The 18,204-nt window shown below is 38.1% G+C and overlaps 1 protein-coding gene across 6 annotated transcripts in view; it reads right to left on the bottom strand.

Moving 5' to 3' along the window:
• PBRM1 (polybromo 1) overlaps nt 1–18,204 on the bottom strand; it is a 60,295-nt gene that overhangs the window by 24,944 nt on the left and 17,147 nt on the right. For all 6 annotated transcript variants that reach the window (XM_062008592.1, XM_062008588.1, XM_062008591.1 and 3 more), the window contains 9 exons: nt 15,374–15,590; nt 10,514–10,655; nt 9,840–9,937; nt 7,065–7,341; nt 5,879–5,984; nt 3,950–4,592; nt 2,860–3,071; nt 1,781–1,966; nt 48–205 (listed from right to left, as the gene is read on the bottom strand). In XM_062008592.1, the coding sequence (XP_061864576.1) occupies nt 48–205; nt 1,781–1,966; nt 2,860–3,071; nt 3,950–4,592; nt 5,879–5,984; nt 7,065–7,341; nt 9,840–9,937; nt 10,514–10,655; nt 15,374–15,590 (2,039 nt within the window). The remainder of the gene's footprint in view (nt 1–47; nt 206–1,780; nt 1,967–2,859; nt 3,072–3,949; nt 4,593–5,878; nt 5,985–7,064; nt 7,342–9,839; nt 9,938–10,513; nt 10,656–15,373; nt 15,591–18,204) is intronic.

The following is an 18,204-nucleotide window of genomic DNA, read 5'->3' as shown; positions in this document are numbered from 1 at the left end:
AGATAACATGTTATTTACTTAATAAATTAGTCTGAATAGTCTCTCACCTTGACAAACATGACCACACATTTGCCTAAAATTTTGCTAACAGGAACTTTATTGTAATAGTCACTTTTAAAAACTTCCTTCTCCAAGAATTTCCGTGTCGCAAGATGAAACGTTTCATTTGGTCGATAAAACCAACAGCCGTAGAGCCACTTCTCTCCTTGAAAGAGAGAGAGAAAAAAAATCAAATGGCATATTCCTTAGTGCATGAACAAGAAAAAACAACTATAGATTGATTAATCAGATAGCCACACAGTCATTAATACTGAATGTAAACTGTATTAAAATAGGATGAGATTTCTTTGCTGTTTCAATTGAGGAAAACTAGGCTGCTTAAAAAGCTTGCTTGTTTTTTTCCCAGTAAAGCCTGACTTGGCAAAATAAAGGAGAAGGAATTGGTTCTTATTTATACATCTTGACTTTCAGGCCTTGAAAACAATCACTCCATTATTTGAAGAATTTTGGATAACTGGTTTCAAGTTTAAGAACTATTTCTTCCACGTTATGCTGTGACAAATTCAAATTGTTAACAAAGACTTACAAAGAAGCTGTAAGTATGTACTATTTTTATAAATCAAAGAAAATCTGGAATCTTCAGAATGAAGCAGAATAAAATGTGCTATTCACTTTCTCCATCACAGAGAAATGAATAGAGATGGCCAATGGTCCACCTACCCAAATACACTGCATCCAACTGAGTGAGCAGAACAGACTAATACAAGAACACATTTGATCTTGGCCACTGTCCATAACTTATTCTACAGTCATTGCATTAGAGATGTTAAGAGAGCTGTTCTCTTTATTTGGTTATTATTTGCTAGTTATTCTCTTTATTATTTGGCTTCAACCTGTTGTACATGGACTTGTCTCATCCATTTTTAAACCTGCTGGTATCATCTTCCTCCACAAGCTCCTGGCCAGGAGACTCAGTACCCACTGTATTAAAAAGTCAAACATTTTTGTGTGTTTTAATCTGATTTATTAGTGTCAACAAGTGCCCTCTAACTCTGCACTGCTGGTTTTGTTTGATTAGTATTTCTGCATTCACCTTATCTACTCACTTAATGATGCTGCAAATCTGAATTCCATCCTGCCTTATATTACCCCTCCAAAACAGTACCAAAACAGTGACTTGACTACACCTCACTGTAGTTCTCAGCAACTGTAGTTTCCAAGATTGCTGAGAGCACACCTTGCTTATCTGATACTTGCCATACCTCCAGCCCTCCTTACACTTAAGAGAAGTATCTGCTGCGAAGATAAGGCATTACCAATGAGAAAAAACAAAGTAGTACTTGTTATGGCTTGATTTGGCCTAGGAAATGCAAGATTCAGTTCAATTCTGAAATTTAACACAGGCAAGTTCTGAAACTGAGTTGTTGGGTGGAATATTTGCAGTTAAATGTGCCCAGACTTTTCAGCACAGAAAAAGCTCCACGTGTTCTTCTGTACCTGAATTACAAATAGCCCATCCCACTTAGAAAAGTCTCTTCTCTGGGATGCTTACAATTTGAAAGCAGGTAGAGACGAACAACAAAAACCCATGTGCTGATCCAAGAACTTTTCCTTTGTAATATGTTTTGGAACAAAGCAACCCAAACAGGAAAAATGCTCATCAGTCCATACATGCTTCTGCAACCAAATAACATCTACACAGAAAATGCTCAACTTGGAAGTTTTAAACAGTAATAAGAAGTTTCACCATATAATTTTCCTGCAGCAAACATGTCCTTACCAGCTGAATCTTCCCATAACCTCTCGATACAGACTATGTGAGGTTGCAAGTTGGCTTCAGCAGGCTCCACATACACATAATCTCCTACATGGTACATGCTGTTCTTGAAGCTGCAATCCTGGCTGTAGGTCCGATGCAAGCTTGACAGCCCAGCTGATCCAGAAGAATCTTCACTCTTCTCAGCTTCTTATTTCAAGAAGGGAAAAATAGATGTTAGTAAGGTAATATTTCCATGTTAGCCAAGATTACTGATGTAAGTGCCCTCACCCTTCAGAAAGGTGGGTTTTGCTTCCTTTGAAATTTTTAGCTCTCAAAGGAAGACAGAAAAAGGGCATCACAGCTGTTGTCCCTTACAAAGCTGAACCTAGTTGGAGCAACCAGGCTTACTGCAGCTGATATCGGTACTATGTGGGAAGATGAACCATGTCAGAGAGACAATTCAAGGATAAAAAAGCTACCAGCTCCCATCTGTGGAAAGGAGCAATTTAAGAGCTTTTCATGGATAGTTACAGCTAGGAACTGTGAAACACAAAAGACCCTCACAGGACGTTTCTTGCCCTACAAAGTAGTGCAAGTTCATTCCTCTACATGGTCACAGTAGCCAAGAAATAAACACAACAGGTTTATCATTCCTTTAGCATTGTTAAAAACATAATCACAGACAACTCCATCAGTACATGAAGAAACTAGTATTTGTCAAAAAGGAAATGACTGAAGACGTCAATTGGCAGAGTCATTTGGAGGTTTATTATCATCAGAAAGCTATAGTAAAAATCTATTGTTTCATAATATCCTTGAAACAAGACTACTACTACCCCAATGAGCTCTGATTAAAGAATCTACATAAGGTTTACATAAGATAAACCGTATCCCTACATCTCCTTCTTTAAAGCCATTTGGCCTGCCTGATAATGATCAAAATACAATAAATCTCTCATACCTTGAAAATACAAGTCCCTTGGTGGACAATCAAACTATTATAGGCTCCTTCAGTAAGAGAAGCTGCAGCACCAGCACAGCATGTATCATATGCACAGGTACATTTTTCAGCACATTCAAAATTATTGAAAAGTAGCTACCTCTCTTCTCCTCCTCCCTTTTGAGCTTATCCTCCTCTATTTCTTTGGGCAGCTTTTCCTTCTTTTCCTTTTCTACATCATTGTGAAGGTGTTTGGTGGTATAGCTGAGCGCAGGTGACAGAAGGATCTCTCCGTTCTTACACAGTTCATCTCGAATTCTAATAAAGAACTGCTGAAGTTCAACTGCATCCTCATAAATCTCTGAATCAGTCCTGTACAAAAAAAGAGATACAGCAGAGCAGAAGCTTCATTTGTGCAGAGTCAAACAGGATCCTAAACACATACCCATCAATTGCTGTACTTAGTGATGAAATTAAACCTCCACACTACCAATAGATTTCTGTGCTTACTCATAATAAGCAACAGCAGACACAGGCAAGTCACGCTCTACCTGCTACTCTGCTGTCAATTTGTGTTACAGCTTAACCAAAACAGTATTTTTGTACACACCAGTCCAGAAACATCTGAAAAATCAAAGGTAACTAGGTGCAACCAAAACTACTTGCCACTGGACCTCTACAATCTGTTAACTTCTGAAAACTTAAACAGTATCAGTATTACTAATGAAATTGAGTTATTTTAATTACCCTTACTCCTGTTAAAAAATGATATTAAAACAACTACTATCTCCTCTCCTTAAAAGTCAAGATCTCACTTGCGTGTCCCTAAGTACTTTACCTCATTCAAGCGAAACACTGCAAGAAGTTGCAAGTGTTCATAGTTTTTGTACATTGTTACCATAACTCAGACAACTGTGGTTGCTCCAAAAGAGTAATCCACTAATCAAGCAGTCAGTGAACAGTTCTTCCTCTTTGGTTTTTCAGTTTGAAAACCAAAACCTGGTTTTCACAAGGTGTGCCTTTGGAAGATTAAAGTCAAAATCATCTCATGTCAGGAACCTAACTTTTTTCTTGTTTTTCAACAAGAGCATATATTCCACTGAAGAGCTGATGGAGCTTTCAAGATTTAGTTTTCTAAACATCCATATCAAGGACAGCAAGTGCCTTAAAGAAACTTCACCCTATGTCTAATGTCAACATGCAAAACCCAAGTGACAAGAAAAATGAAATCTAAAATACGCTTCACTCACCTGTTCATTCTCCTTGCCCTCTCCAATACCTCAAACATATTCTCCTGGAACAAGTCCAATCTTCTATAACGATTATTTTCAACGTTTTTTCGGATAATATCAAAAGTCAGAGGAGGTTTATTTGGGAAGTTGGGATCAACAGCAGGAATCTCAGCTAAGGAGTCGCTGTAGCATCTGCCTTCATCATCTTGGTGGCTCATAACAGATACAAAAAGGTTATGAATAAGTTCCTGAATTAGCAAAGTGACATTGGGCACATGAGAATCCTCATCTCCTTCTATTTCTCTCCGAGTTTCAAGCAAAACTTTATGCAGGACAAGGGCATCTTTATAAATCAAAGATTCTGGCTCGTTATACGTGCAAGCATTATTGAACATCATCACAAAGTCCTCCACCATGGAATCAATATCCTGGTATTTATTTGCCATCATATGGCTTCTGATCTTTTCCATGTCAACGGGCTTTTTAATGGTTACGTAATAGTCAGGCAGTTCAGAGCGAGATGGCAGCCTCAGGAAAATGGCACTCAGCCGCCTGCCTCGTTTATCCGTGTAATTCTTCACCGCTTCATACACCTCGTTCAGCTTCTGTTGCATCGGAGTCATGTACTTGGATTTTTTAGGAGAAATGCCACTTTTTCTACCTAAGCAGACAAAAAGAGAAAAAGAAAGAAAGAAAAGAAAAGAAATAATTACAAAACCAGAGCTTGCATGGTCTGTCCATCTTCTCTGTCCATCTCCTTTCCACTGGAGAAGTGCTTATTGAGGAACCACTTTATGGGATATGAGTAGAAGTCTGACAACATGGAGCCTGTTCCAAGTTGCAGCTTCCTTTACTTGTCATAACTGTATATTTAAAATTATTTTTTGGGCAAATACACTATCCTCTGTTACTATGTGATCCACCTGGAAGAGGTCACAGAATCACCAATCTTTCCCTACCTAACGTTGTTTATAACTCCTCGAATTTCAATTTCCTCTTACTAGTTCTGCAGGGATTTTTCTCTGCAGCCATTAAAAATCCAGTCATCACAGGCATTTTGCTATCACTAAAATTAGGCATTCCAAATATTATCAGATTCCTTTGTGACAGGCTTATCCCAAATTAGTGAGGACTATCACAGATAAAATGTAAAGTGAGGCTTCCCATGGGATTATCAATCACATTAGCTTGTTGATTTATTCAGGATCTGTTACTGTACCACATGGTCTCTGCCTGTGACTTCTCCACTACCAGGACCATACCTAAGAGATGCACATTTCTATTTTTATGAGTGCTGTGTACAGTTATTTTCTTTAAGCCTTTCTGTGCAATTCAGCAAATCCTCCTCAGTTTGCTGAATTCTGAACACATACTAAAGGAACATGAGATCTGAGTAGCAGGAAATTTTGTTTGTAAAGGCAACAGCTCTAGGAACAGCCATTGTTGAAAATTTTGCTTCTGTGTTTTTCATAGCTTTCACTAATTTTCCAAACAAAGCTCATTATTTCTTTTATCATTCTGTGGAAATCCCAGTGATTTACGAGGGGAAATTAAGAGCTTTACTCACTTTGAGAAGGACCTTACTTGTAAGCAATCCCAGAAGCCCACACTAAGTGTGTGCTCAGGAACACTTCATTAGCATAACACAGCATCTAACGTTTGGATAACACTAGGTGACTAAAATCCAGTCACTACAACCATTCAAAAGGTTTCTTTCTTCATTCTAAGATACTTTTCTAAGAAAGCACTAAAGCAACAACTACATTTCACTATATGCATACATAAACACACTGTTGCTGTCACAGCTTTGAAAATACAACTGTATTTTGCATGTCAGTGCACAGTTGCAGATCATGTCTTCTATTCTAAAAGGAAGCTCTGTTAATCTGTACTGCTGAGTTTTGTAAGTGTTGAAATGAGACATAGCAATGCATGAGGTTGCCTTACTTAGCTTTAGTTTAGGGGATGCAACATCATCATCTTCAGCTAGGGGTCCCAGTTCTTTCCTTTTTTCTTTAAGGATCTTTTCCAGCATATGGGCATCATTGTATACCTATTAATCAGTAAAGTAATCAAAAACCAAAACAAAACAAGGTTTACTGCGTTTAGACTAGTTTAGGACTAGTCTCCAAGAAACATTTAAATGTTAGTTTGAAAAACCTGAATGCAAAATCAAGTAGTTGATTAAAAAGGGCTTTTTTTCTCAAACGTTGATTAATAGACTTTAATAGACTCATAAGCAGAACTGATGAACACCATCTAAATCACAGAGACAGAAATCTTGAATACATTATCCAATTAAGCTGCAATTCAATTCCAAAGACTACACCAGGGCAAGGTGCAGTTGTCTTAGCAACTTCCTCATCAAATCATTCTGATGAGCAATGGAAGATCTCTTGAAATATTGTGATTCCATCAAGGTACAAAGGACTAGAACAGTCCTCCTATGTCTTCAAATCCAGCCCCAATGAACACAACTTCATCATAAAATCCTGTACAGTAGTTGATCAAGTTCCCCATTAGAAAGAGTTGGAAGCTTCTTACCACCACTCTGCTTCACAACATCATGTTTGCTGGCTGAGAAACACTACATCATAGAAACACCCTACAATATATTTGCAAATGAAAAACATATTCCTTTCAGTCTCCTTTTGCTAGGCTAAACAAGTCAGGGCTGTTGGTCTGACCTCCTACACTCTCCACTTCCATGAAAATAAAGCTGGTTTCTTTCCAACTAAGGTATCCCCTATCAGAGGTTCTGAGCTCCAAATCACATGCTGATGACCATTCACTGTGTAAATTAACTGAGGATGAATAATGAGAATTTAGTAAGCAGCTTATTTTTTTTAAAAACATTATAGAAAACATTCATCTGGAATTCTTTGTAGTGGAGGAGTGAGCTTAGCTAGCAGGAAATGTGCCTAACCTCAGCAAAGGAGCATGTTGCATTTCACATTTGTACAACCAGAGACAAAGACAGAATTTAAGACATCAGCAAAAAGAAAAAACCCTGCTGTTTCAATAATCAATGATGACAGATGTAAATCATAGTCACACTTAAACCATCCTACCATAACTTGTATGTCTGCAAGGAAGCAGAGAGGTAAGTGTTACTGCAGAATCAAAGCAATACCTGGGAGCCTTCCTCATTATAATGCCTTGCATTTCGGAACATGAGCTTCATGTCTTCAATCATGCCTTCTTCCCCTGCATACTTATCATTGCGGATGTTGTGTTCTATCATTTTCAAGTCCATTGGCTCCAAGATAATTTTATAATAGTCTGGATAGTCCTTTTTGGATGGCTTAACCATAAAGAGATCACAGAGTCGTCTGCCTGTACCCGGTTCTCTTGCTTCTAGAACTGCATTGTACAAGATCTTCATTCGTTGCTTTCGTATATTCTTTTTACTGTTAGGTTAAGGAGAAAAACAAAAGGGAAAAGAAGAAATGTCAGGAGCTCTTCTCCCCACTTCCACATTAATATAAAAATGACATTAACTCTACCATGAAAAAAAACCAACCACAGTCATCTAAACACATACACAAGAAGTTCAGCATTAAGACAATGTACTAGAAATGTAGGTGCATTTGCAAGTACTGACAGCATCATAACCAGCAGTCTGCTAAATATACAGGAAACCAATTTTAAGAGGTTATTTTCCTCTCATTCACCTTTAGTTTAAGTGTTCTACAGACTAAAACAAATAACTAGTTTTCAAAAGTGCCAAGGACAAAAGGAGCTCTAGGCACTTTCCAGCTGCAGAGAAGACAGATCAGTCAGGACCTGGCAACTAAATCCAAGACCTTGAGATCTCCTGCAATAGGGGAAAAAACCCTCGGCCAGGTGTTCACCACTACCTCTGCTGAATACACACTATCAAAGACTTGAGCTACTTAGAGTAATTGTTTCTTCTTCAGCACCAGATACAAGAAAATAAGTACATCAAAAATATAGCGGAGTTGCTTAACTATGTGTCAACCACAGTCAGATGAGTTACAAGTCAATATAGCACATCAAAACTGCAAAGATAGGCAGAAAATAAACATCTACATGTTATCATCACAAACTTCAGTCATCCTATGTGTAGCTGTTATGGTTGTCACAAGAAATCCAACAGCACAACCAAGACAAGGCTTATCAGGAAAACAGTTATGCAGTGTAAATAGGCAAAGCAAAACCAATGCAGAAACAGTAAAAGACCTGCCAATGCTCAAGAGTTAGGTCACGCATCTAACACAGAAAAGAAGACATTCAAACAACTTTATTGTGTGCCACTATTATTTTCCCAGTGATTATTTTTGCCTCGGTTATTAGTTTCCTTTTTCAGCAACACTCTGGAATTCCTCTCAGTGCTTCACCTCTTTTATCAACAGCATTTACATCTTCTTTCACTTCATAACATTCAGCAAGTGAAACCAAAAACAAAGAGACTTGAACTGACAGCATCAAAAGCATTTTCAGTTTCTCTTCAGGCAGGAAGAAAATAAAATCATTTTTATTTCCTTACCTATGAATACAATTGCTTCTGTTTTTCTGTAATTAGTTAACAGTCTGACCTTTTTTTTCTTCTAAGCACTACTGCATTCTCTTGCATGAGGTGATCAAAAGAAACACGGGGTTAAAAGGATACTGATGACAGTTTGATTTGATTACTTTAGTACTTATCTTGGAAATTGAAGATCAAACTATCAGTTTTTGAAATGTGTTCCTTCCTGATCTTCATTTGGTACTGGGGCCTGTCTTACCATTCCAATCTATTTTCTCTTCCCAGCATCGCTAGACTGTACTGCCTCCTAAATCCATTAACATTTTCTCTCTGCAGAATTTTTATGAGTGTTCATTGTTGCACTTACTTGATTGCTCTTAAGTGAATCATTGCTGATGATCTACTTCATTCCCTTTCTCCCCCCACAACTGCTGTTACTCTGACAAAACAGCAGTAAAAATACAGGAAGCTGAGAGTCGTAAGCAACACCGAAGGAAGATCCTGAATTACAGTTCTGTATTGGCAGTTGTTATTATTGCAATAATATTATCAGAAGCTGGAATTTATTTCAAGTTATACCAGACCTGAAAAACTATGCCTTATTGGATTGAAATGCTTCACTAATATTAGTTACACAACAGTTAGCACTGTTAAAGAATACTTTCCATAAGCCATCATTATTGCTCACTAAAAGAGTATACTTGAACTTTGTTTACCTTACACTATCCAGAATGATCAAACTACTGTAATAACTGACAATTCTATCAGTTTATCTATTTGTCAAATACCCTCTTTGGCCCACCTGCTGACAGGAAAGTAACCACAAAGTGCAAATTAGAAGGGAGAGAGACGCGGTCATTTAATATTAATAGTGAAAACTCTTCATGCAGAGTTCAGGTCATGGAAAATGAAAATGTTCATTCCAGGACCCTTCATCAAATAAAAATATTTGTAGAGTAATACTACAAACTTTCAAAAAAACCTATTCAACTGCAATGTGAACTTTAATTCTATTCTGAAATTGCTACCCAAACTGTATAAATAGTCATATATTGGAGTAGTAGTAGACAAGAAGCAACAATTGCTAACAACCTGTGAAGACAGTTCACATACCAGGCTATAAACAATAAAACACAAATAAAAATGCTGAAGCTCAGTAACAAAATTAACCTATTTCAGTGCACCTAGAACGTCCATGACACTCAATGAAGTTATGAAGACAACTGCCAACTAATCGGCCCAGAAAGAAACAAAAAGTCAGGAAATAGTTTTGAATTAATTAAAAGCCATACTTAAGGAGCTTAAGTTTAAGCATTATTAATCCTTACACAAATACTAAAAAACCATGGCTTAATATTCTCTTTAACAAATAAAAGATGTAGCAATGTCATGGCCTGCAGGCACTACACAAGAACAGACCTTTTCCTTTTTGAGCTTCCAGTATCAGATGTAGCAGAAGAAATCATACTGTCTCCATCCTCAATGTCATCTCTCCTTGCAAGCTCCTTCTTCTTTGCCTGAAAAAAGAACAAATCCCTGAAGCCAAACGCACTGCTGGACATTTCCACAACTATATTAAACATCAAAACAGATCAGATGCACAAAGAAAGGTGCAACTATGGATTCTGAGATGAAATCACCATTTAAATATTTCCAGTGATTTATTTAATATAAGTTGGCTGACATAACATGGCAGTATAGTTCTTTCTAACTATCCAAAAAAATTGTGATGAACCAATTTGAAACCAATGCACTTCAGGCTGCAGCACTGTACTGGAACACTTGATGAAATTTGAGGTATTTTAACATCCTCCAATTACCCGCAAGCCCTAAAAAACCCCACATTATTAATTATCTCACAACTTCGTTAGGTTAAGAGTCACGGTAAGGAATAAAAGTGACTACCAGGAAACACAGTTAAGTAGCAGGTGCGCTAAAGAAAAATCACCCTGTGATGCTCTTTGTTCCCAAACTTCCCCTTAAACAAGAAAATACTACTGCAAATACAGGACCAGTTAAAAATTGTTTTGGAAAAATAGTCACTAAGGAAATAAATTTATATTCTATCCTTTTGATTATTCTGCTCCATATACCTGCATAACCTGCTGCATTTTCAGTACTCTCTTATAGATGGCAGAATTGGGAACATTGTAGCGCTTGGCATTTTCAAACATCAAGTTTAGATCAGCCTCCAACTGATCTAAAGTTTCATATTCATGGTTCTTCAGTTTGGTTCTGAAAGAGAGACGTACCAATCAGATATTTCACAAGTTACACACTGCAAAACAAGTTCCTTAACATCTTCGATTTCGTAACAAATCAATATTCAAAGAGCTCTAACAACAAGAACATGATTTGTTTTTCTGATGCTGAAGTAACATCTTCCAATTGTAACTAACTAGTGAAACATGTCTCCTAAAGAGTGACTTTAATTATTCTGAAAGCTGCCTTCTTTAAAGTTATGCAGACTGAAGTCCTGTTTTCATACTCAGATGAGACATGGTATAGATGAGTCAAAGCACAACCTGCAGAGACAACCCTAGTACACCTCAGCTGTGACCTGTAGGGTCAGGGTATGGTGTCAATATCTGCACAGCCATAAATGCTGCTTTTCCTGCACATCAACTCTACTCATCTCCAGTGAGAGCCAAAACTGACCAACGTCTCTCATGCTAACCCTCTCCATTTCTTGCCTTCACTTACAGCCACCTCGTCGTTGATTGGTGCTACTTGCAAGGAGCACTTCAGTGAAAACAGTCAGAAAAGTACTAACAACAAAAAAGGTCTTTTTTTCATATGCTAAACAGATGAATCAGTCCACTGTTTGCCAACAACTTAATGTGTTTTCTTGCATCCTCTGATACAAAGAGGTGAAAGTTCCAGTCAACTGTTTTAACACCTCATTAAACACAATAGAAAACAAATCTATGACAACAGCAGTCATCCTTCCTTCCCCCCTCCTCCCTCCCCCGCTAGCCTGTCACATCCACTGGTTAACCACCGCCTTTAAGCCTAGTCTGGCTTTCACAGCACCTAACTGAGCACAATCCAGCCCGATGGAGCATAAGCACTACCATTAAATAAATCTAACATATCTTTCAGTCCCAAACCTTAACTGCCGGTGTGATCTTACAGCTCAGCCTGCGAACAAAGAGTAACAACGTTCAGCCTGTGTTCAACAGGACTCTGCTGGTCAGCCATGGATGAGAAAATTGGGGTTGGAGTAAACGTGGCACAGAGCTGGAACTGCTAAAAAACTACTGAGAACTGTGCACGTGTCTCTAATGCTGTCATGGTGGAAATACATTTTGCAGAAGGCTTTCAACTAAGTGCACAATGCCAGGATGGCACCTGTATGTAATTTATTTCAGAGCTGAAGAACTAGTGTGTCCACAATCACTATGAGAAAAGTAAAAAAACATGATTTTGGACAAATATCCTAAATGTAAGATCTGGAGAAAGTGACTTGTTGCCATTCTTATTTAAAAGGAACTCTTTTAGGCTCATGTGTAAGAATCTAGGAAACCAGTATCACACAAACCTTTATACACTATTTTTTGGATTACTTTTTAATGCTTCCAACTGAAGCAACACATAATTAAAAAGTTTTCTCATTTCCAAAAAATGAGAGACTTACCAATAAAATCTTAATTAGATTACTAAAAAATACAAATGCTACTACTAATAAAAAAACCCCAACATACACATCCAAACGTCACAGCTGCAGAAGGAACCTGAACACATTCCAGCACAGTGAAATGTAACATTCATGTTAGAGTATCACAACCCATTGTCCAGAAGGATACACACTCATAAGAAAAACACACTTCAAATCTTCATATAGTAGCTATCAAACAAAACCAGCCATGTGTTACACTAGATTCGTGCACTTTTTAAAACCTCAACTATAACCCCAGCTTCCTGGAGCATAAAACACTGGGGTTTGCCAAAGAAGGGAGAGATTTCAGTGCCCATGCACTCACACCACTCTCACATGTTTTAGGAGAGAACTGCTGCCAGGGAATTCCCTGGAGAGCTTCCCTCTTCTGGTGTAGAAAAGCCTGACCCACTTGCCTTAGTAATCACACTTAATAACATTGTAAAGTTTAATAAGGGACACAGTTCTTTTCTTGTAAGCATGCCAGGATCTAGCACTCATGGACTGGTCAACTGAACACATTCCTGCATTACTTCCATGCTATTCCTCCAATAATAATTACTTTTCACCACCAATGTTAAGTTTGCAAAATAACCTCCATATCATGGACTTTTACCATGTCACAGCTTTCACAGTGCCATGCCTGACTTCAAATAGGGCATTCTTGTTCTACTGCTCTGAGTTTTGCCCTGTCTCATCGGTGTGTGTATGAACACCTGGTGGAAGGGAATGAAGAGGGAACCAGACTTATCTCACCTGTGCTTCCTGACAGAGCAAGAAGTAAAGAGAACAAATTGAAACAGGTAAAATCTGAACACAAGAAGGAAAAAAAAATGTTTGATTTGGGTTTTTTATTATTGTGGGGGTGGTCAAACACTGGCACTGGTCACCCATGGAGGTTTGTAGACATTCGAAATCTGACTGGTATAGTCCAGGGCCTCCCTTCTCACCTCAGCTATTTTGTCATTCTGTAAAGATCATGTCAGGACAAAACTAGCAGAAAACTAAAGGCATCAGCACAATTACCTCCTGCATCCTTAATAGCTTGGGATCAGCACTCAGCTCAAATGACTGAGGTTCATAATGCTCATAAAGTGATTCAGAGGCTGAAATGTACACCTCATTGAAACAAAAACACACCCAGACTCTGCCTCTAGATAGCATATATGATTTTCCTATGTTTTTCTTGCATCTAACACACATAAACTCCTTGAAATCAATGACTAGCTGTGAAATTTGCACCAGCCACACATTTTACAGTTCACTCTGTCAGGGTGGCTTAGATAGACAGATGTCAAAGCAGAACAGCTATGAGACAGGAATGCCAAGCTTTACTCCAACACATTCAACTTTACACTAGGACAATTAACTCTTCTGTTCCCATCTGTGAACAGACAAAAATGCTCTTTATAACTCACTCCCCCCCATCAAAAGACAAAATACATCATCATCAACACAAAAAACCACCTACAAAAACCCTCTACCTTAATAATGGCAGTTCTGAATACCTAAAGACATATTTTCAGTATCAGTAAAATCATGCTAGCTTCAGTTTTCCCCAAATCATGTAAATTAAGTACACATAAGCATGACTCCAAGGCTTTTTAGGTAGAGTAAGAAGTGAAGATTTTGTGGTAATTCAAAGCACAGTTGAATTTCAGAATTTGCTAATAGAATTTAGATTAAATACTGTACTTTAACTTGGGAGCTACAAACATCACTTCTAAAGATGGTGCCACTTTATTTTCCAAGCTCTCAGGCAATAAGATAATTAATTTCATTCTCCAGTTCTTCAGGCATTTGTATGCAATTTCTGTACTGCTCACATAGCCCGATGCAACCCACCCACACTGCACAGAAAGCAGAAACACAGCTGCCTCCCTATGGCAAATTATTTGTCTCAAAACTGATATCAAGTATATTTTTAATGGAAGGTTTCTCCCAATTAAATTTGTTTACACATAATTTGAGATGATACTCCTTGGTACATTCAGAAAAAAGCTTCCTGACAACTGGCAATTATTTTTCTCAATTTCACCTTTTTTTTTTCCCCCATCAAGTACATTTTGTGCTTTGTTCAAGACATCTTCTTTGCCAAGACAACAGCTGTACTAAGACACAAGAAAAAATGTTTTCAAGCCACTGATGAGTAGATAACCAGTGTGTCAGCTCCCTACTTGTTCCCCAGTATATTTAAAACATCCTCTGACAATTTAAAAAAAAAAGCATCTTTTTACTTTCTGATTTAACAAAGGCTTACTCAACAATTGCACCCAGTCTAGCAGATCATAGTATGCTATAACTAAAATTTACAGGCCTATGTATAAGAGCAGATTACAAGGACATGGACAGTGGTAGGGTGCTGTCCTCACTCACTAAAGGAGGCCCAGCACTCCTGCAGTGTAGCTCAGGCAGAGACTGGAGCCCCAGTGGCTATTGGGCAGGAGGCTAAGGCCACCTGAGGCTGGTCAGTGCTATGAAGGTCTACTAATGCACTCGGGATCCTGCTGCATATCCATTGTGTTAGCTTATCTTGGACCACTAAAGAAAGATCTTGCTCAGTTTTTTTCACTCAGATTTTTAATCTGACAGTTCTGTTCTGGCAGTTGATGAACCTTTTATAACTCAGATTTATAAATGATGTCACTGCTTACTCCAGTTCAGACTACCTGTACACTGCTTACTCCAGCCCAGACTACTTGTGCACTGCTCACTCCAGTCCAGACTACCTGTGCACTGCTTACTTCAGTCCAGACTACCTGTACATGGCTTACTCCAGTCCAGACTACCTGTGCACTGCTTACTTCAGTCCAGACTACCTACACCATGAATGAAAATAATTACTCTTCACAGTTATACTGTGACCTAGACAAAAAGAAGGTAACTGCAGCTACCTTTCTACAATTCACATTGCTGAAGACTAGTAATTTTACAAACATGTCAGCAAGATGTAACCAAGCAATCAGGGTCAAGGAAAGAGAATAATGGCCTCTGCAGCAGCTTTCATCTCTGCTGCCCACCTAGCCTTCAGAATTAGTGATACAGCAACCTTTGAGGCACATTACAAATGAAACTCCAAGGAAAACAGACCCAATGGCAACCATCTATAAAAGCTGATCAAAAGACTGATGCAAACTGAGGCTGCATCAGACAAACAACAAGCAACCAAATGTAGGGGATAAAGAGTATACACCACATTAGATATCAACAACTTGACCACAGTATAGGATTCTCAAAATTAAAGAAACCCTTGATTAGTTTCCTACCAGATGTAGTTGGCATTCTGTTTTCTTACCTGATCTGCTGCAATGAAATAGGTGTTTTAATTTGCTGATAATAATCGGGATACTTTTTCTTGGAGGGCAAGTGGAAAAAGGGTTCAGATATGAGCTGCCCTTGATTATTTCGGCAACTTCTAACTGTATCATAAAGCTGATAAAGAGGATTAGAAGTGTCCATGAAGGAAGTAATGCTCTCAGCTTCAGATTCTCCCTCTTCATAACGAGCAGCAGCTGTACAGAGAGAAAGGAAAAATGGGAAACTCAGCAGGACAACTCAAGAGTGGTGGGTTTTTTTCATTGATTTTACAAACGCATAAAGATCTAAACCAGAAGAAAAGGCAGTTCCTCAACTGAGGGTGTTCAGCCACTCTCTGCCAGGCAGATTCACACCTCAGAAAAGCACATCATAAATATATTTTATGAGCCTTAAGCTGACACTTTATCCAGGTCTCTTATCACATGAGACTTCAGTTCTGTCACTAGTAACACATCCTTGCCACCTACAAGTGCTGAGAAGTGTTCACAGATGAAACCTCATAGCAGGACTATTCAACCACACACTACCCATACAACAGCTATCTTTATTTACCCATCAAACCATTAATATTTGTGCCAAATACTTTTGTATATCATAGAATTGTTTTGGTTGGAAAAGACCTTTGAGATCCAATACTGAACTATTTCCATTCTGCTATCTGCCGACAGCTCACTGTAGGAATACAAACTGACAAACCATGTCTGGAATTTTCGAAGGTGCCCAGCCAGTTAAGCAAAACTAAAAAGAAATGTTTGTCTATGTATCAAGAAGGTGGCTTCCAAATTCCTATAATCCTTTAGACCACAGCTCAATTTAAAAATTGTAATATTGAGGCAGAAAAAACTGACACTAAAGCCTGAAGGTGCACTTCTGATACATGCAGCAAAATGGAGGAGAATGAAATATTTTATCATTATTATGTAATTAGCACAATCATTTCATAGAATCACAGAATCATAGAATGGTAGGGGTTGGAAGGGACCTTTAGAGATCATCTAGTCCAACCCCCTGCAGAAGCATAACTATTTACATATTTTATAGAAAACTTTTCTAGTTATCAATAGGAAGCCTAAAGTATGTTTCAGGATTACAATGAATGAAAGAAATGCTATACACAACTAACATTTACTGCAGATGAAATTAGGAAAACAATGCATAAGCAACAGAAACAAAAGAGGAATGAAAAAATGTTAATTGATAGGGCAAGGACAAAGGCTGGACTTGATCTTAAAGGTCTGTTCCAGCTGAAATGATTCTATGAGCCTATGATCCTAATCCTTCCACGCTTCTCACAAATGGTGTAATTTGTACCTTGCAGACAGCCATTAATAAGCGCAAAATCACATAGATTTTTATGTAGAGTGAAATTTTTCACCACTTTGCCTCTCATATGAGTTCAAGTTTGGACGAAAGGTTCGCAGATGACACGCAGGGTAATTCAGTTACACAAGACAATTCTCTAACGCTCATACCAAGTTTCCAGCTGTCATTTTCATTATTGCTCAGTGGAGGCTGGCAGTTTCAAGCTTTCTATCCAAGTTCAGTAAAGACAATCTTGAAATGACGACAAAGCCAGGGGACACTGACTTGCATAACAACATAGTACTATCATTTTTTCTCTGCAGTCTGACTGCAGTCTATGTGACTGTATGACGTATGAGACCCACTAGACAAGTTAGGTGCAAATTAAAGCACAAGCAGACCTTAGGTGATCTGCAAACACATAACGAAGATATTCATTATTGACTCATGGAAGACATTCAACATTATCCTAATTATGTATATGTCTGCCAATCTGCATCACTTAATGGCAGCATCTACTCCACAGTAGCCAGCAAAGCAGGAGCTGAACAGAATAACTGAGGTAGAAACAAAAGATGGGAGGCAGCACTATGTTTTCCTGTGTGTAACTTATCAGCCTGAACATGGAGATAAATGCTAGTAGCAAAGAGAAAGCTTTCAGATAAAGTGAGCTTCAAACACAGATTATGGAATAAATTACTGTCTTTGGATTTGTTTACTCAGATAACTTAGTTTAGTTCAGAGTGCTCCATCAAAAAGAAACAAACAGAATAGAAAAAGCAGAAGATCTCATTTTTATGAAGAGAAAAATTAAGCAATCAGTCAGGTACATTGCTGTTCTCTGGCATTGATGGCCAGCAACAAAGCAGCCCATTACCCCAGATAAGAAATGTACTTTCTTTGTATTAAAAGCAGAACACAAAACACTGCCAAAAAGAAAAATCTTAGTAAATTAAACAAGCACTTCAAGTGTTTATACAACATTATAATACAGCTATAAACATTTTCACTGTGATGTGTTTTTTAAAAGCAATGTGTCAAACTTTAGCTATTCTGACATATTCAGAAAATCATAGTGTTCTAATGTGAAACCTGATCTCTTAAGAACCAGAGAAGAATGTATTATTCACATCAGAAAACACAAAAATCCCTTTTTTGCTATGGAACAAACAATCTAATGCAAGACTGAGATACTTTAAGACGCAATAGCACCAGGTTCCATACCCCCACCAAGCAAAAGCTGTCAGTGGGGAGCAACAGTCAGTTATTTCCTTTCCATGCAGCTGTTACCACAACTACAGTTAGCAGATACAAGGAAAAAACACCCCAACCATGCAGTAAGCCATAACCACAAAATATCTGCCAATCAGCAGTCCCAAACAAAAAGTACTTCCTGCTGTTCATACCACAATGACAGTTTTCTAAGGAAAGAACAGCTTCCTAATGGAATGATGACAAACTGATTTCACTTCTAAAGGAGGAAGCATCTAACTTCCAACTGGAACT

The sequence above is a fragment of the Colius striatus genome, chromosome 15 (genome assembly GCF_028858725.1).
Source record: "Colius striatus isolate bColStr4 chromosome 15, bColStr4.1.hap1, whole genome shotgun sequence".
NCBI lineage: Eukaryota > Metazoa > Chordata > Aves > Coliiformes > Coliidae > Colius > Colius striatus.
Note: the sequence above shows the minus strand (reverse complement) of the source record. Positions and strands in the feature narration are given on the sequence as shown.